Raw genomic sequence first — 18,284 nt, 5'->3', positions numbered from 1 at the left:
GTAAATTATTTCTTTAAGTAAATATTTTAAAAATAATAAAAAAAAATGTAAAAATCAAATAGTGTACACATTCAAGAAGTTTATATTAATTAAAAAACAACATTTTTCTTGGATGCAGTATTGGGTTATATTTTTATCTTCAGGTATATGTTAATTGATAAAGAAAAATGTGTATCTATGCTACATATTTTTTACTTAGAAGGTAAAAAGATTTTTCCGCTTTGTGTGGTTTGTGGCAAACTCCATGATATTTTTGACTTAATACGTCTCTCAGAGACTCCACTGGCAAGGTGTGCCCATCAAAACTGCCAGTTCCAGGCAATCATTGAGGCTGTTACAAAGGACTATATTGCTTTCATTAATCCCCAATGGTTAGTCCACAATATGAAATCCAGCTGTGAGACAACCACCCCTCCCTTATTTCCTTGTGGATGGAGCTGGAGACACAAACTGCTGAAGGCAAATCTTACCACTGGAGATCTAAAAAGCTGTTCGCTATAACCATAGACACCTTCCTAAAACTGAAATAGCAATTTTTGGTGGCGTTGACCTTTAAGTGAGGATAGTATTACTATTATTATACAGTATTTATATAGTACCAACAGTGTGCACAGCATATAATATAAAGGGAGACAGTACAGTTACAATGCATAACAAGAGGGTTAGGAGGGCCCTGCTTATAAGAGATTGCAATCTAATAGGATGAGGAAAGTGGCACAAATGTTAATAACTTTGAGGGATGAGCTGATGGAAGAAATAAAAGTTCAGTTGTTATATGGAGGCGGTAGGCTTCCCTAAAATGATGAGTTTTCAGGGTTCATCTAAAGGTGGCTAGATTAGGACGTAGCCAGACAGATTGAGGTAGAGAGTTCCAGAGGGTAGGAGAAGCTCTAGAGAAACCCTGGAGGTGAGTATGTGAGGAGGAGACTATGGAGTTAGAGAGCAGGAGGTCATGGGAGGAACAGAGAAGGATGGTTTGTGTGATATAACAATAAAATAGTGAATAGATGATCCTGGTGAATTAATGTCACTATTCCACAGCCTGCAGGTTGCAATAGAGGAGAAACAGCAGCGAATGGCTGTATTGCAGGAGGCAAAATCATGTGTTGATCGCGAAGCGGTACAACTGAGAACTAGCCTGCGAGAAGTGGAGAGAGCTCATATAGAGGCCCGCAGACAGCTCCAAGAGCTACGGAGACAGGTTTGCATTGGATGTCACTTTAATTACCAATAGATCTGCCAGTCACTGCATGCTTCATACCGGTGTTTTGCAGCTTCAGAAAGCACACAAAATAAATTACATTTGAAATTTGTCTGAAATATGTTTTTAAAGCTCTTTAAACGCAGTTTTGTTTATTCTAAACTCCAACCAAAGTAATATATTTCTTTAAAAAGTTTGTGTGTTTTTAGCTACAGCTTGTGTAAAGTGCTTTTATGATATTCCTAAAATTCCCAACACAGCAGGGTTGCTGGTAAAATATGGGAGATGTACTGACAGAGCAATTTTTTTTTACTGACAGCCTGAAAAATGACAGAGGCCCAGATTCACATAGAACTGCGGCGGCGTAACGTATCGTAGATACGTTACACCGCCGCAAGTTTTCATCGCAAGTGCCTGATTCACCAAGCACTTGCATTAAAAATTACGCCGGCGGCCTCCGGCGTAAGCCCGCGTAATTCAAAGGGGCGTGTGCCATTTAAATTAGGCGCGCTCCCGCGCCGGACCTACTGCGCATGCTCCGTTTTGAAATTCCCGCCGTGCTTTGTACGAAGTGACGTAATTTTTTTGAACAGGGACGTGCGTAGCGTACTTTCGTATTCCCGGACGTCTTACGCAAGAACAAAAACAATTTTAATTTCGACGCGGGAACGACGGCCATACTTATACAGCACATACGTGGGCTGTGTAAAGTTAGGGTAGCTAAAACGACGACTAACTTTGCGACAGGAAACTAGACTAGCAGCGACGTAGCGAACGCGAAAAACCGTTGTGGATCGCCGTAGCTACTAATTTGCATACCCGACGCTGGTTTACGACGCAAACTCCCCCCAGCGGCGGCCGAGGTATTGCATCCTAAGATCCGACAGTGTAATTCAATTACACCTGTCGGATCTTAGGGCTAACTATGCGTAACTGATTCTATGAATCAGTCGCATAGTTAGGAAGACCCTAAAACAGAGATACGACGGCGTATCAGGAGATACGCCGTCGTATCTCTTTTGTGAATCTGGGCCAGAATTCCTATTAAAAACTTAGACAATCAATATTTAAACAGTATAAATACGATATGGAAACACTAACAAGTAATTTTCCTGGTTTACACTTACAAAGGTCATCAGAGCATGACAAACTATCAGCCCCTGATATCCACAGACAGGTGTAAAAGTCACAGATTTTTACAAACTGTCAGTAAATTATCTGACAGTTGGCAACCCTGCTGCTACATAGCAAAGTTCTGACTGGAGGGAGAGCCAGCAGTGTCAGGTAACATGCTGTATTGCTTTTTGCAGTGCTGTCAGTCTAAAGGCCCGTACACACAATGGGATATTCCGACAACAATTGTGTGATGGAAGGGTTTTTGTCAGATAATCTGACCCTCTGTATGCTCCATCGGACAATTGTTGTCGGAATTTCCGACAACAAATGTTGGATAGCCATGCTCTGAAATTGTCCGACAACAAATGTGTTCTGTCGTATTATCCAATCGTGCATACACAATTCTGTTAGACTAAAATCCAAAGTACAAACATGCATGCTCCGAACCAATGCTAACCATCAGACAACAATAGAAGTTGCCCAAAGGGTGGCGCTAAAGAGCTGAAAAAACACACAGTTTTGTGTATGTTGGCTGAAAAAGTTCTGCCGTCTGTATGCAGAACAAGTTCACGACCAACGCCCTTCGGACAAAAATCCACAGATTTGTCCGACGGAATTCCGATTGTGTGTACGATACTTTGTATAAAAGGAGAGAGCAAAGAGATGATCTTGTCAGTGTGCTGCTGATTTTTCATTGTACAGTCTAGGTTAGGTCACTCTGTATCATATAGGTACTTCACTTGTGCGTAAAGTATGTAGCCCTACCACATATATTTAAAAATATAGGTTATAAATAGACCTTAGAAATTAAAGGTGATTTATTTACTGTATATCATGCCTGGACAAATTGGGTGCTTGAAGATTTACTTTATTCCCATGCACACAGGTGAAGACCCTGGGTGGAGAAAGCAGCCAGAGAGAGCAAGAAGTGGCTGATCTACAGGCACGGATCCAGCAGGAAGAGCATAAAGAGCAGCAGAGCCGCAGAGAGTCCCTGGAGCTGAGACAACGTATTACAGAGAGCGAGGCAGAGAGAGAGGCTGCTCGTAGAGAGGTGTGTGACATTCTAAAATATCATCACATACTACACAACCATGTGTAATGATATATTCCTTATTAAAAACGTGTATTTAAACCACTTACTATAAATATCACTTCAGCTTTTGATGTTTGTAGGAAGTTCTTCTTGTCTATATATTTTATGATGATTTTAGAGAGAAGTGCCTAAACTTGCGGCGGCGTAGCTTAGCCTGTTTAGGCTATGCCGCCGTAAGTTAGCTAGGCAAGTACATGATTCTCAATGTACTTGCCTGCTAATATACGGTGGCGTAGCCTAAAGCGGGCGGGCGTAAGGTCGCCGAATTCAAATGTCTTGGAGGGGGCGTGTTTGATGGTAATGAGGCTTGACCTCAAGTTTTTTACGGGTTCTTTTAACTGCGCATGCGCCGGGCGCCTACATTTCCCAGTGTGCATTGCGGCTACGTACGCCGCACGGGCCTATTGATTTTGACGTGGACGTAAACAACGTAAATCCCGATTCGCGGATAACTTACGCAAACGACGTAAAAAATTAGAATCTCGCGGCGGGAACGGCGGCCATACTTTAACATTGTTATTCCACCTAATAGATGGAATAACTTTAGGCCTGCTAATGCCTTACGAAAATGGCGTAAATCGACTGCGGTGGCCGGGCGTACGTTCGTGAATCGGCGTATCAACTCATTTACATATTCTACGCCGACCGCAATGGAAGCGCCACCTAGCGGCCATCCAAAATATTGCAATCTAAGATATGAAGCATCGGATGTCAGTGGTGACCATGTCCACTGACACCCGATCCGCTAAAATCAGACGGATGTCGATACGTCACCATCCATCCTGGCGGATCGGAACAGTTGAGATCTGATGAAAACGGACATGCTATCCATTTTTGTCCAATCTCTCCATAGACAAGCAGCGGCGCTCGACAAGCCCCTACCTGCTCAGTGAGCAGAGAGGGACCTGTCATCTGCGGAGATCAATGGAGAGATCTCCCGCTGAGCTGGCGGACGCTGCTGATGAATCCGTCCCCGTGTGGAAGGGGCCTTAGGGATGACTTGTCCAACTAGGACAAGGGGTAAAGACTTCTCAAGGCAGCTCTGGAAAAATATTGTAGCAAAAGCTGGCACTCACAAAGGAACTTCTGTAAAATGACTTTTTTGATATACAGGGTAACACTTAAAGTACGTGTTTCGGCCTACCTTGCGTTAATCGTGGCCATAATTACAGTTCTGGAAAGGGGTTTCTAGTCTAAATAACAAGGGAGACTAAATAATACAGAAATAGACTATAAGCTACAAAAAAATTAAACATAGTCCATTGCCTATCTCCACTCAGTGCCCCAATGTTATTTTCTGGTATGCCATATGCAGTAGAAAGCCCAGTTTTCATCCATTGATGTCACAATATCAGGTACGCTTTAGACCAGGGATGCCCAACCTTTTGTTGAGCGAGGGCCACTTAAGTGACTTGGTAACCGGTCGTGGGCCACAATGAGTGGATCGGGCGGATGACACGTCTATGTCCACTCTGCATATCGAGGGCAGACACAGCCCACTCTACTCTATGGGCCCTTCAATCCGATCCACCCAGGCGGAAGGAGATGGATCCTCTTTTGTTTTTTTCTTTAGCGGATCGGATTGGAGGTAAGCGGTGCACCTGCTGATCAGTTTGAAAGCAGCCCAGTAACCACGGCAGAACAGATATGCCCATATTTGGTATCGCTCCGCCTGTGACAGGAGGCGGTGCTATACAGGAAGCATCGGCTTATGCGGCTCTGCCTCGTAACCACTTAATTTCTCTACCGCCGGCTTCATTCACAACACTAATGCTATGGGGTGATGGATCTCGAGGGCTCTGCGGGCCACATGTGGCCCCCTGCTTTAGACATCCACTCTTTTGGGAAATTTGGTAAACAGATGGTATTGACACAAGTAAGATTTAGGCTGGTCATATGCTGTCCATTCCTCTAATAGAGATTCGGAACTTACCTCTTCTTGCTGCAGTCAGCTTTAGGTCTTGTGTGCAAAATACATATGAGCAACCAGCACACATATTAACGATCTATTGATAACGAAGGATGAAAAATCTTATTGTAAGATAAACACCTTTATCATTGTATATAGTTTTCATGTGAATTTTGTTTGCAACACACAACTGGAAGGATACTAAATTATAGACCCCACCTGGTTTGGCCATACATTGGAGTGCATGGCCATATCCGAAAGGCCTGACCTTTATATGTTTAGTCAGGATTGAATAAAAGCTGAAATGATTGACACTTTTTAAAGGTATATGTGGTAGAGTAGGCTGCAGTCCTGCAGTATTGTACAGTTCAGTTATTTTGCAACACAATCAGAAAATCAATTAAAAAGCGTTGTTCTTTTCTTGATTTCTGTGGCAAAGATTCTCCATTTGTATGACAAGGTTAAGTCAGGATAATGAAAGCCTGCAGACTTACTTCAGCCAGATGATATTAAGAAAAAAATTCTCAAGGAGTCTACCAGGCTATAAGTGTCACTAATTGTAATATTTTCTGAATTCCTTAGATATTGGCTCTGCAGCAGCGTCTCTCAGCTGTAGAAACTTCTTCTCGCCAGCGTGAAAAAGAACTTGAGCAGAGACTCAGCGAAAGCCGAGCAGGGGAGCAAAGGCTGCAGGAAGGATGCAAGACACTGCAGGAGCAGCTACAGCGACTTACAAGTGAGGCTGCCGATTTCAAGCTTAAGTTTGGAGCATGTGAAACTCGAGTGCGAGCACTAGAAACTGAAATGAACAGGATCCAGACAGCACGCAGGGATGCAGAAAATCAATTAAACAGCCTTTATTCAGCATTCAGGAACACTCTGGGCATGAGGGGTCGCAGTCCATCACCTCTTAGAACTGGCTCTCCCGGTAAAGGTGAGATATTCCCATGGGCTTTACAGCTGCATTTGAATGACTGCCATCTTGCTTTGTAAGTGAAACAGCAAATATAAATTTTACCCTAACAAAGTGTTAAAACCAAGTAAAAGCAAAGCTTGTGGTGACTGTATTAGTTTGATTTTGCAGTCTTTTGTCATTTTTTTTCCCCAAAATCACACCCCCCCAAAAATAAAAAATAAATAAAGTGCCAAATGTAAAGAAGTTCACCCCTTTTAGGTAAAGTTCCACTTTAAGCTGGCCATAGAGGTGGATGGAAAAATCCCCCCGATCGGACATTGGGGTTTATTTACTAAAGCTGGAGAGTACAAAATCAGGCTCACTTCTGCATAGAAACCAATCAGCTTCCAGGTTTTATTGCCAAAGCTTAATTGAACAAGCTGAGGTTAGAAGCTGATTGGCTACCTTGCACAGCTGCACCAGATTCTGAGTGTTCCAGTTTTAGTAAATCTACCCCATCGTATTCTAAGGGCCCTTCCACACGGGCGGATCAGTAATGATCCGCTCTGTGTGTCTGCATTTGCTCAGCGGGGATCCTCCGTAAAATCCCCGCTGAGCTGGCAGCTGACAGGGTGGTCCCCGCACACTGTGCAGGGACCGCCCTGTCGTTCCTCCCCCCCCACCTATGGGGGATCGGATGAACACGGACCGTATGTCCGTGTTCATCCGATCCGGCAGACGGAAGAAATATATGATTTTCTTCTATCCAAAAAAAACGGATCTTTGCGGAGGCGGAACGATTACGGGTTTCAGGAGATGGTCATCCGCTGACACCCGCAATCACATAGGGACCCATGTATGTCCCGTTTTCATCCGCAACGGATGGATGAAAATGCGGACATACGGTCCGCACGTGTGAAAGGGCCCTAACAGTGGGGCCTGCTGCAGCCACTAGTTGTCCAGTATGTCTCTTTGACAGAAGTTGATCAAGCGATCAGCTTTTGGTTGAGCAGGGACGGTCACACACTGATAGAAATTTGCATGGTCCCTGCTAAACTGTCTGAAATTCAATCAGTATATGTTCAGCTTTACTTATTGCTCTTACTTCGTATCACAATGTAATGCTATAACATTTACATATACAGGATTTGCTGGGTCGGCTAGTACATTTTTGGATGGACGGAGAACGCCAGGCTCTCGCAGTGGCTCCCCAGATCGCAGCCGCTCTCCATACCCCGAGCTTGAACCTGAAACTGTGAAAGCGGCACTAAAGGACCTTGTGCAGGAACTGCGGGACACTCAGAGGGAGAGGGTAAGCAACTAGACAGTATGATACTGTGACCTTACAGGATGTGACTGTATTTAAAAGGATCAATTGGGGTCAATAATGGAAAGAAAAAGAACGATATTAAAGTTTTGTTATAATAGCTACCAGAATTGAACTCCAAATTTGTTTTTTAAAGATGCCAAGGAGTTAAAGCGCAACTAAACTCTCCTGTCCTTTTCAACCAAGGAAGCTGCCATCTCTTAGGAACCATTCACATTCTGCGTTTTAGGATCTCGGGCAGAATCGCTGTGATTCTGCCAGCAATCTCAAATTGCACTCCAATTGCAAAATGCATGTTCAGGTGCCATTCATTTTCGACAGCACCTAAAAATGCATTGTCAACCAAAATAGAGCAGAAGCTTCTTTTGGCTGACAAGCTTCATGCATTGCAATTTCCTGCAATTTCAGCATGATTTAGTGTGTCATGAAGCGTGCCAAAAACGCACCACGTTTAGGTGCCATTGGAAATAAATGGCACCTCAACATGTGTTTTGTGATTCTAGTGAAATTTGAGATCACGGGCAGATTCGCATCAATTCAGCCTGAGATCCCAAAGCACCAAATGGATGGCGCCTTAATATGGCATAGATGGTCGGAACCAACTGGTATTCAAACCATGTGTGGGCAGTTTGAAAGTACCCAAGTCGATTGATCGATCGACTTGGGTACAACCAGCCTGCGGCTGTTATAATACCTAGCTACTGTAGCAATAATCACTGTGCTTTTCCGGCAGGGACAGCTGAGAACACAATGGCTCAAAAGGGATTCCCCCATCAACAGTGACTGTGTTGATGGGGGAATTAAGCAATTTTTTCTCCTGCAACCGCTGGTCTATGGTCGGTTTAGGCTCTGTTTGATCTATAACGGCCATGGTTCTGCACATGTGATCAGTTATGACACCAGCCATTTGATAGTTTGGTTGTGAGAGTTAGCATTCCCAGAATGCCGGTAATTTAACTGTTTTTTGAAAACGTAATTCACAGGTATAATACATGTGGCATATTTAAATTAGTTGTCAATTTTCTGCAGCATTTGTTGTTGTAGCCTTGTACATGTCATCTGTCTGCTAATAAAATGTGCTTTCCCTGTCCTGTAAACTGCATAGACACATGTTAGATTGAATGCACTGGAATAGATGGAAGGCAGCAGAACCAGAATAGCTCACAGTATAGATCCTTCTACTCTAATAACTGCTGTACAGGGAATGGTGGGGAGATAAAATAAAGATAGCCTATTGTATTAACAATACTTTAACATACAATACATTGGGCTAGATTCAGGTAGGGGCGCGCATAGTTACGTCGGTGCAGCGTATCGTATTTACGCTAAGCCGCCGTAAGTCAAAGAGGCAAGTGCTGTATTCACAAAGCACTTGCCTTCTAAGTTACGGCGGCGTAGCGTAAATGGGGCCGGCGTAAGCGCGCGTAATTCAAATGTGGATGAGGGGGCGTGTTTTATGTTAATGTATGATGACCTGACGTGATTGACGTTTCTTACAAACGGCGCATGCGCCGTCCGTGTACATATCCCAGTGTGCATTGCTCACAAGTACGCCGCCACGACGTATTGGTTTCGACGTGAACGTAAATTACGTCCAGCCCTATTCGCGAACGACTTATGCAAAAGACGTAAAGAATTCAAAATTCGAAACGGCAACGACGTCCATACTTAACATTGGCTGCGCCTCCTAATAGCAGGAGTAACCTTACGCTGAAAAAGCCTAACGTAAACGATGTAACTAAATTGCGCCGGGCGTACGTACGTTTGTGAATCGGCGTATCTAGGTCATTTGCATATTCTACACCGAAAACAACGGAAGCGCCCCTAGCGGCCAGCGTAAAATTGCACACAATTATACCCCGCCGTATTCAAGTTACGTCGGCGGAGGAAGCCTATTTTTTGAACGTATCTGCCTTTGAGAATCGGCGTAAAGATACGACGACGCAGATTTGAAATTACGGCGGCGTATCTGCTACCTGAATCTAGCCCATTGTTTTAAAATAAATGCTTGACTGAAATAAATGTTTTTTTTTTTTTTTTTTTATATTTACCTGGGTTTTGTCTTTGTCTTTTTTATACTGTAGTCAATGGTAATAAATCTCTATCCTAAGTGCTTGGCTATGGCAATTCATACATGGCCTGCTGTCATTCTTTGGGTTGATAATTAGGAGACAGATCGAGTCATTGGTTGCTAATGTTAAAGAAATATTTGTTTTATTTCCATCATTGAATATTAAAATGCATTCTGTTAATGCTTCTACTTTCTGCTACAGGATGGCACCGGGATGTCTCTACATAGACAGCTGGACGATCGCACAGATCAGTGTGAGCGATTGCAGAGCCAACTTCAGAAACTGCAGAGACAGGTCACAGAGCTCCAAGAAGGTATATATTTATTTTACTGAGCAATGACTGCATTGCTGGACAAGCTTTTTTGCCTGCCAGGTGCAGCCATACATTTGTGATAGAATTTCACACTTTTTATTTATGATTTGCCTGTAATTATGTAAAAAACGTTACTCAAATATATGCTGGTAGTGCAGCCACTCCAAACACCACATTTGCTATTTATTTGGTGTAGGTGTTATTTAAGGGATGGAACAGTACAGTATCAAGGTGTGAACATGCTAGCCTTGGAATGATATCCCCTTGCTTTCCTTGGCTTCCTCCATATATTAAAAAGGTTGTAAAGGTAACATAAAAAAAATAACAAAGATGTCTATACTTACCTGCTCTGTGCAATGAAATTGCACAGAGCGGCCACAAACAACCTCCTTCTCTGGTCCCCCACCAGCACTCCTGGCCCCTTCCTCTCTGTCCACTGCCCCCATGGAAAGCTGCTTCCCATGGGGGCACTCGTGCATGCTCGGTCCTGAGCCCCACTGCTGCCTCCATTAACACAGACAGCAGGACTTGGCTCTGCCCCCCCCCCACTCCCTCATCACTGGCTTTGATTGACAACACAGGGAGCCAATGGCTCTCACAGCAGTCACGTGATCAGAAACTCATCCTGCTGATTCCTAATCACAAATCATGACCGAGAGCTGTCAAAGATAGCTCAGTCAGTGTGCTGGAAGCATGTAGTGGACACATATGTGCAGTGGCTGTGCATCAAGGCCCACTCTTTATGCCCCTGCATATATGTGTAACTTGCTTCAGTCTTCTTAGTACATAGGGGGTGTCTGTATGACATGAGTGAGTGAGTGACTTGTATAGCGCTACAAATGCGAACTGAATCGCCTCAAGGCCCTATGTCCAATTTCGTCAAGGTCCTTCAGAAAAGGGGGGTCTTAAGTTTTTTCCTGAAGGCCCGATGGTTTTCTTCCATGCGGATGTTCGTGGGTAGAGCGTTACATAGCCGTGGTCCTTGGACTGCGAATCTTTATTTACCTTTCGATTTGTAACGGGACTTGGGCATGTGGAGGAGATTTTGATTTGTTGATATTTATAAGATAGCAAGCTCCCATAGAGAAGGGACTGACTTAAATTAATATAAAAATACTGCGCTATACACATTAATAAACAACATAGTAGCCAACACTACAATCTTAACAAAAATGATGTGTATAAATAAAGTGAAAACAGTGAAAAAGGCGCAATGGCATGGAAAGGACTCATCCAACCCGACACGTTTCGTCTACAAAGACTTCAAGTGGGCTTTAATGCCTTGTAGAGTTGTTTGCCAATCACGTGGTCCCTAAGATTGGCTCTTACAGCAGTCACCTGATCAGGAACCCATCCTGCTGATTCACAAACCGTGACCAAGAGGCTCGAGCTGTCGAAGATAACTCAATCAGTGTGCTGGGAGCATGTAGTGGAGTGGACACATATGTGCAGTGGCTGTGCGTTAAGGACCACTCTTTCTGCCCCTGCATATATGTGGAACTTGCTGCATTGGGGGTGTCTGCATGACATCAGATAGCAAGCTCCCATAGGGAAGGTACTGATTTAAATGGTTTAGTGTATTCCGTAATATGCCGGTGTTGTATGAAATGTGAAATGATGATGTAATAACAAGTACTTGGTATGACAGAACTGTGTGACCTCATACACAGGCAAGTTAGACATTTCTGAGACAGATAAAGGATTATTTCTCTTTACCCATGTAGAAATGATTAATCCATTTACTATACTTGTGGCAAAATAAAAAATAGATGATAGATTTGGAGTGGATGTGTGGAGCTCTCTTCATATGAATCAACTGGCTGATGGGTTTCTCCTTCCTCCAACCACCCAAAGGGCAGCAAGACTTCAGATCTTCTCCATCAATAATGCTATGCATGCAGTTATTAGATTAGGATCATTTTCTAGTAGAATGCAAATCATCCAGTTATTTATATATGCTACAGTATTTATACACTTAGCTACAAAGGAAACATGAGCTCCCACAGCAGGTTATTATAATCACCACCTGTCAAAAAAGTCCACCAGCAGAGCTTTGTTGAGGTGAAATGCAGACATTACAAAGAATCATCTTACGCCTAATTTCTTCTTTTGAAAAAACACAAAAATATTATGCAGTCAAAGGTATGCAGAGTTTAATCAGTCTGTTAACCTTTAAAAGTATTTGATGACATATTTTCTATCCTTCAGTTTATGTTATGTACACCTCTCAGCAATGAAAACTTTGCAGCCCCGGGCTATGTTCTAAAAGGGTGTGACCCGGCAACCTTAACAAGGAGATGTGAAGGGAAGGACTTGATCCTATTCTCCGCTGGAGGATCTTCACAGGCTCCAACATAAAGGCTAGGATTATGACATAAATGTGGAACGGCACTTTTTGTTCTTTAAAATCCAACCTCTCAAATGAACTATGTAAAGTGAAAGACACGATGAAAGCTTTTTACATGTCATGCTCACACAAGGGTAACAACAACTTGGTGTCTGCATGCGATACCCCACCTGTTTTTCTTTCAAATAGTTTTTATTGAGTATTCAAGTATGCAGTACATCATCAGTGTGGTAACATCAATATCAACAGGAAGCAAACACTGTAGAATATTATAGATGGTTCAAGTGCATAAATACATACAGATAGAAGCAAACAGATAACTGGGGAAGAAATTTGGTATTATATAGAAAAAACAAACGGTAGGGGTTACCAGATATGTTTATAAGGTATACACCAGTAGGGTGAACTGGGTAGAAAGGGTCTTGAGCAGGAAGGGAGGGGGGGGGGGATAGGAGGGGTTGGAGAGCATCCAGGTTAGGACAGTGCATTCAGAAAGGGATCAGTGGTTCCATTTAGTGTCATACCAGAGTCGCCATGGTTTCCAATATGTCATTAGGGCGGGGCCGGAACATTTTCTACGAGCAAGGATAGTTTCATATGTGGAGTGGTTGTGTGTTAGTTTCACTATGTCTGATATCGTGGGGATGATATTTGATTTCCAGTTCCTGGCAATGAGAAGTCTGGTTGCTAACAGGATGTGGGATGTCACTAGTTGCAGAGGAGGTGGTATGTCGTCAATGGTCAAATTGAGGATAGCCAGTTGGGGGGTCAGCGTTAGAGGGAAACCCAACACCTCCCTCAACACTAGCTCTAGTGTTGTCCACATAGGTCTTAAGTTAGGACATGTCCAGAATACATGTATGAGGGTGCCTGGGCTTCCGCACCCTCTCCAGCAGTCCTGTGAGGTGTGGGGATAGAATTTAGCTATCCTGGATGGTGTTAAGTACCATCTCAGTGTCAATTTTTGGGCGAGTTCCCATAAAGCCGTACAAGAGGTATGTTTGTAAGTGGATTTTATTGCCCGCTGCCATTGCTGATCAGAAAAGTGGGTCTGCAAGTCTGTTTCCCAGTCAATGAGGGGTTTGGATTTAGTGAAGTAATTTTTTTCTTGGAGGGTCGAGTATAGTAGGGAGGTACCTTTGGATGAGTTTGTCTCTGTAAAGAGGTATCGCCATATGTTTACTGGTATAGATCCTTCCATAGAAGGAGTGGCCGAGAGGCAATGCTGTAGCCTATAGTAAGTGAAGTAGTCAGAAGTGGGGGCATGGAGAGTCTCCTGGAGTTTTAGAAAGGATGAGTTGGTCATGAGAGGGCGTAGTTCATGAGTGTATGTCAGTTTTCCCGTCAGCCAATTCGGGATCCTAAGGTCAGGAGTCAGTAATTTCAATGTATCTATAGGTATAGGGATGGGTTTAGTTGGAATATCCGACCATTTCATGCCCTGAAGTATTTTCCAGGCTTTAACTGAGGCCTGAATGGTGGGTGAGTAAAGGCAAAGAAGAGGGTTTTTGATCACTGTGCTAAATAACCAGCGGGACAGGTTACCGCCCGGGATCATGTTGGATTCTATGTCGCACCAAAGTCCCACCTGTTTTTCTGTAAATTACAGGAACAAAAAAAAAATTGTGATTGCTTCGTTATGTAATGGACCCTTTCTGTTTTGGTATGTGTTCAAATAGACTAAAAGGGTAATTTGGGAAAGTATAACTTATTTGTCCTTTGGTGCATAATATAGCTGTAGTCCTCAGAAAAATTCAGTGTATTCAACAACATTTCAGCAAAGGTATCAGGTGATCCCACCAGTAGCACATCTACTGTCCTAGGGTGAAAACGCTCATCACTGTACTGTATCTATGGAGGAGCAGCAGAAAGTATTCTAAAGCCTCACGATCGGACTTCCATCAGACAAATCCATGTAATTTTGTCTGAAGGGCGTTGGCCGTGAACTTGTTCTGCATAAGGACGGCAGAACTTTTTCATTCAACATTTGCAAAACTACTGTAGCGCTCACCCCTGAAGGAGCCGCTGGATAGAATAGGGATGGCGTGTTACCTCTGTGAGCGTCTAGGGGTAGATGATGATGAGAGCAGCAATGATGGAATGTCCAAACAGCAGGTGTCTTTCTTGTGCTTTTATTTCTGCCCAACACAGCAAACAGTAAAACTTGAGGTAGATAGATCAAAGATGGGTGAGGAGAAGGATTAACAGATTCAGGCCTAACAGAACAGAAGCATTCCTGCCTCCAACGACACTTCACTTTCGTCACCACTCCAGCCGGAGTGGGTATAGTGTACCTAGACAGGCCTCCCACACCGACCTGGCAGCCAGGGTATCACTCGGCACTTTTGAGAGGAACAGGTCTCTGCTACAGACCTGGCCTCAGGACTTAGGATATGGAGACTGTTCCCCTCAGTAAACTTCTTCTTGCCTGAATCTTGCCCAGGTAGTTTCTATTAGGTTACCAACTGATAGGTGGCTAACTTCCACCCCTCAGTGTCCGGTTACCTCGATCCCCGGTGGATTGTCTAGGCTTTGTTGGACCGCCAGCCTCTCATTGGCGCTCCTCAGACGGACTCCCCACCGAACAGCTATCGCGCTTGGGATCTCCTCAGAATTGGGGACCCAGTTGATTACTGGGGCCCCGCCATAGCTTCAAATGCTCCGGGTCCCGGAACCAGGAACGGAACACCTTGTGGCACGCGCACCCCGGCCTGGTAGGCCGCATTGCCGGGGGCCATGATGTGTGGTCACCCTGAAGGTGGGTGCCACACCCGGAACAAGACCCCCGTCCAATGGTGTCTGCTCCAGAAGTACCTTCCCCCGCGAGGGAAAACCCCTCCTGATTGGCTGCTGGCAAGAGGCACCCCAGCCTGGACTCCACTGCTGCCACCTGCCACCCCAGGGTGGAAAAACACCTCAGGAACACAGAATGAACCGACAGTACAGCCCAGCTGAAACAGAAGCCTAATTTGTACAAATCACTTGGATGAGAGCTAACTAACTCTCTCATCCCCCTTAAATTTAGAATAGCACCTGTACTGAAAGTACACAGGCGCTACACTACGTTGTTTTTCTGCTCTTTATCGCCACCCTTTAGGCAAATTCTGCTAATGTTGTCTGATGGTTAGCATTGGTTCAGAGCATGCGGATTTGTGTACACACAATCGGATAATCCGACGGAGCACATTTGTTGTCGGACAATTTGAGAGCATGCACATTCAACATTTGTTGTCGGAAATTCAGACAGCAATTGTCCGATGGAGTATACAGACGGTTGGATTATCAGACAAAACACGTCGGACAATTGTTGTCGGAATATCCAGTCATGTGTACGGGCCTTAAGACTACTGAACACTTCCATTCTTCTCAGCTCCATAACATTGGGTACGGGTATTCTGTAGTCAACAAAGAGAGCTGGGAACAATGCTAACTGATAACAGTCAGCAAAGAGGACAGGAAGCTATTAGCTGGCAAGATTTCTGTCAGGATCAACAGGTATTTTTTTCAATTTGCAAAAGGGAGATAACAAAATGCTTTATTGGTATATTTAAAATGATTCTAAAGGCAGAAGGTTTTTTAAACCTCTTATGCACACATTCTATGCATGAAGGTAAAAAACCTTCTGCAGGCAGCTTCCCCTAGTGCCCCCTCTCCAATATTTACCTGGGCCCGATCTCTATCCAGTGACGTGCACAAGAGCAGCCACTCTCTGGGTTCTCTTCCTCCTCATTTGCTCAGAGACATCAGGCAGGAGCCATGGGCTCAGAGACATCTAGTGAAGAGGGAGCGGGGGGAAGGGCTGAGCCACACTCTTTGTGTCTTACAGAAACACAGAGCAAGGGCTTGGGAGAAAGCATGCATGAGTGCCCCCCTAGCAAGCAGCTTACTAGGGGGGGGCACTCAACTGGGGGGGGGATCAACCAGGAGCAAAGACAGGGGACCTGTGAACAGGAGGATCAGGGCTGCTCTGTGCAAAACCATTGCACAGAGCAGGTAAGTATGAATTAAATAAAATTGTATCCTTTAGTATCACTTTAACTGGTTAAGACCCGGACCATTATGCAGGTTAAGGACCTTGCCCCTTTTTGCAATTCGGCACTGCGTCGCTTTAACTGACAATTGCACGGTTGTCCGACGTGACTCCCAAACAAAATTGGCGTCCTTTTTTTCCCACAAATAGAGCTTTCTTTTGGTGGTATTTGATCACCTCTGCGGTTTTTATTTGTTGTGCTATAAACAAAAATAGAGCGACAATTTTGAAAAAAAATCAATATTTTTTACTTTTTGCTATAATAAATATCCCCAAAAAAGATATATAAAAAAGTTTTTTTCCTCAGTTTGGGCCGATACCTATTCTTCTACATATTTTTGGTAAAAAAAAATCGCAATAAGCGTTTATCGATTGGTTTGTGCAAAATGTATAGCGTTTACAAAATAGGGGATAGTTTTATGGTATTTTTATTAATAATTATTTTTACTACTAATGGCGGCGATCAGCGATTTTTTTTTTCCGTGACTGCGACATTATTGCAGACATCGGACACTTTTGACACATTTTTGGGACCATTGTCATTTTCACAGCGAAAAGTGCTATAAAAATGCACTGATTACTGTGAAAATGACAATGGCAGTGAAGGGGTTAACCACTAGGGGGTGCTGTAGGGGTTAAGTGTGACCTAATGTGTGTTTTTTACTGTAATGGGGTGGGGCTGGATGTGTGACGTCACTGATCGTCGTTCCCTATATCAGTGAACAGACAATCACTGACACTGCCACAGAGAAAAACGGGGAAGGTTTTTTAACACTCACTTCTCCCCGTTCTTCAGCTCCTGTGATCCGATCGCGGGACACCGGCGGTGATCGGGTCCCGCGGGCGCGATCACGGACCTTCGGACCGTGTCTCAAGCATTCCGCCCGCGGCGTGCTTGCGACCCACAACTGGGCTCTTAAAGAGGACGTACAGTACAGACCAAAAGTTTGGACACACCTTCTTATTCAGAGAGTTTTCTTTATTTTCATGACTATGAAAATTGTAGATTCACACTGAAGGCATCAAAACTATGAATTAACACATGTGGAATTATACATAACAAAAAAGTGTGAAACAACTGAAAATATATTTCATATCCTAGGTTCTTCAAAGTAGCCACCTTTTGCTTTGATTACTGCTTGGCACACTCTTGGCATTCTCTTGATGAGCTTCAAGAGGTAGTCACCTGGCGCAGCACCCCATCACTCTCCTTCTTGGTCAAATAGCCCTTACACAGCCTGGAGGTGTGTTTGGGGTCATTGTCCTGTTGAAAAATAAATGATGGTCCAACTAAACGCAAACCGGATGGAATAGCATGCCGCTGCAAGATGCTGTGGTAGCCATGCTGGTTCAGTATGCCTTCAATTTTGAATAAATACCCAACAGTGTCACCAGCAAAGCACCCCCACACCATCACACCTCCTCCTCCATGCTCCATACAAAGACACGGGGGTTGGAACCAAAGAACTCAAGTTTGGACTCATCAGACCAAAGCACAGATTTCCATTGGTCTAATGTCCATTCCTTGTGTTCTTTATCCCAAACAAGTCTCTTCTGCTTGTTGCCTTTCTTTAGCAGTGGTTTCCTAGCAGATATTCTACCATGAAGGCCTGATTCACACAGTCTCCTCTTACCAGTTCTAGAGATGTGTCTGCTGCAAAAGGTGGCTACTTTGAAGAACCTAGAATATGAAATATATTTTCAGTTGTTTCACACTTTTTTGTTATGTATAATTCCACATGTGTTAAATCATAGTTTTGAAGCCTTCAGTGTGAATCTACAATTTTCATAGTCATGAAAATAAAGAAAACTCTTTGAATGAAAAGGTGTGTCCAAACTTTTGGTCTGTACTGTATATATACGTCCATGTGCCCAGCCGTGCCATTCTGTCGACGTATATAGTCGTGTGGCAGTCCTTAAGTGGTTAATAGAGCACAAGGGAGTAAATAATATAAGGTCATTGTTCGGGTTTACACCT

The 18,284-nt window shown here is 43.8% G+C and overlaps 1 protein-coding gene across 2 annotated transcripts in view; it reads left to right on the top strand.

Annotated features, from left to right (window-relative positions):
- The window catches only part of LOC120936507 (rootletin-like), a 167,164-nt gene that overhangs the window by 113,050 nt on the left and 35,830 nt on the right, over positions 1 to 18,284 (top strand). For both annotated transcript variants that reach the window (XM_040348921.1, XM_040348920.1), the window contains exons 25-29: positions 1,042 to 1,201; positions 3,204 to 3,371; positions 5,905 to 6,256; positions 7,363 to 7,529; positions 9,818 to 9,929. In XM_040348921.1, coding sequence (XP_040204855.1) covers positions 1,042 to 1,201; positions 3,204 to 3,371; positions 5,905 to 6,256; positions 7,363 to 7,529; positions 9,818 to 9,929 — 959 coding nt within the window. The remainder of the gene's footprint in view (positions 1 to 1,041; positions 1,202 to 3,203; positions 3,372 to 5,904; positions 6,257 to 7,362; positions 7,530 to 9,817; positions 9,930 to 18,284) is intronic.

Source organism: Rana temporaria, chromosome 4 (assembly GCF_905171775.1).
Source record: "Rana temporaria chromosome 4, aRanTem1.1, whole genome shotgun sequence".
Classification (NCBI taxonomy): domain Eukaryota; kingdom Metazoa; phylum Chordata; class Amphibia; order Anura; family Ranidae; genus Rana; species Rana temporaria.
This window is presented reverse-complemented; position numbering and strand designations above follow the sequence as displayed.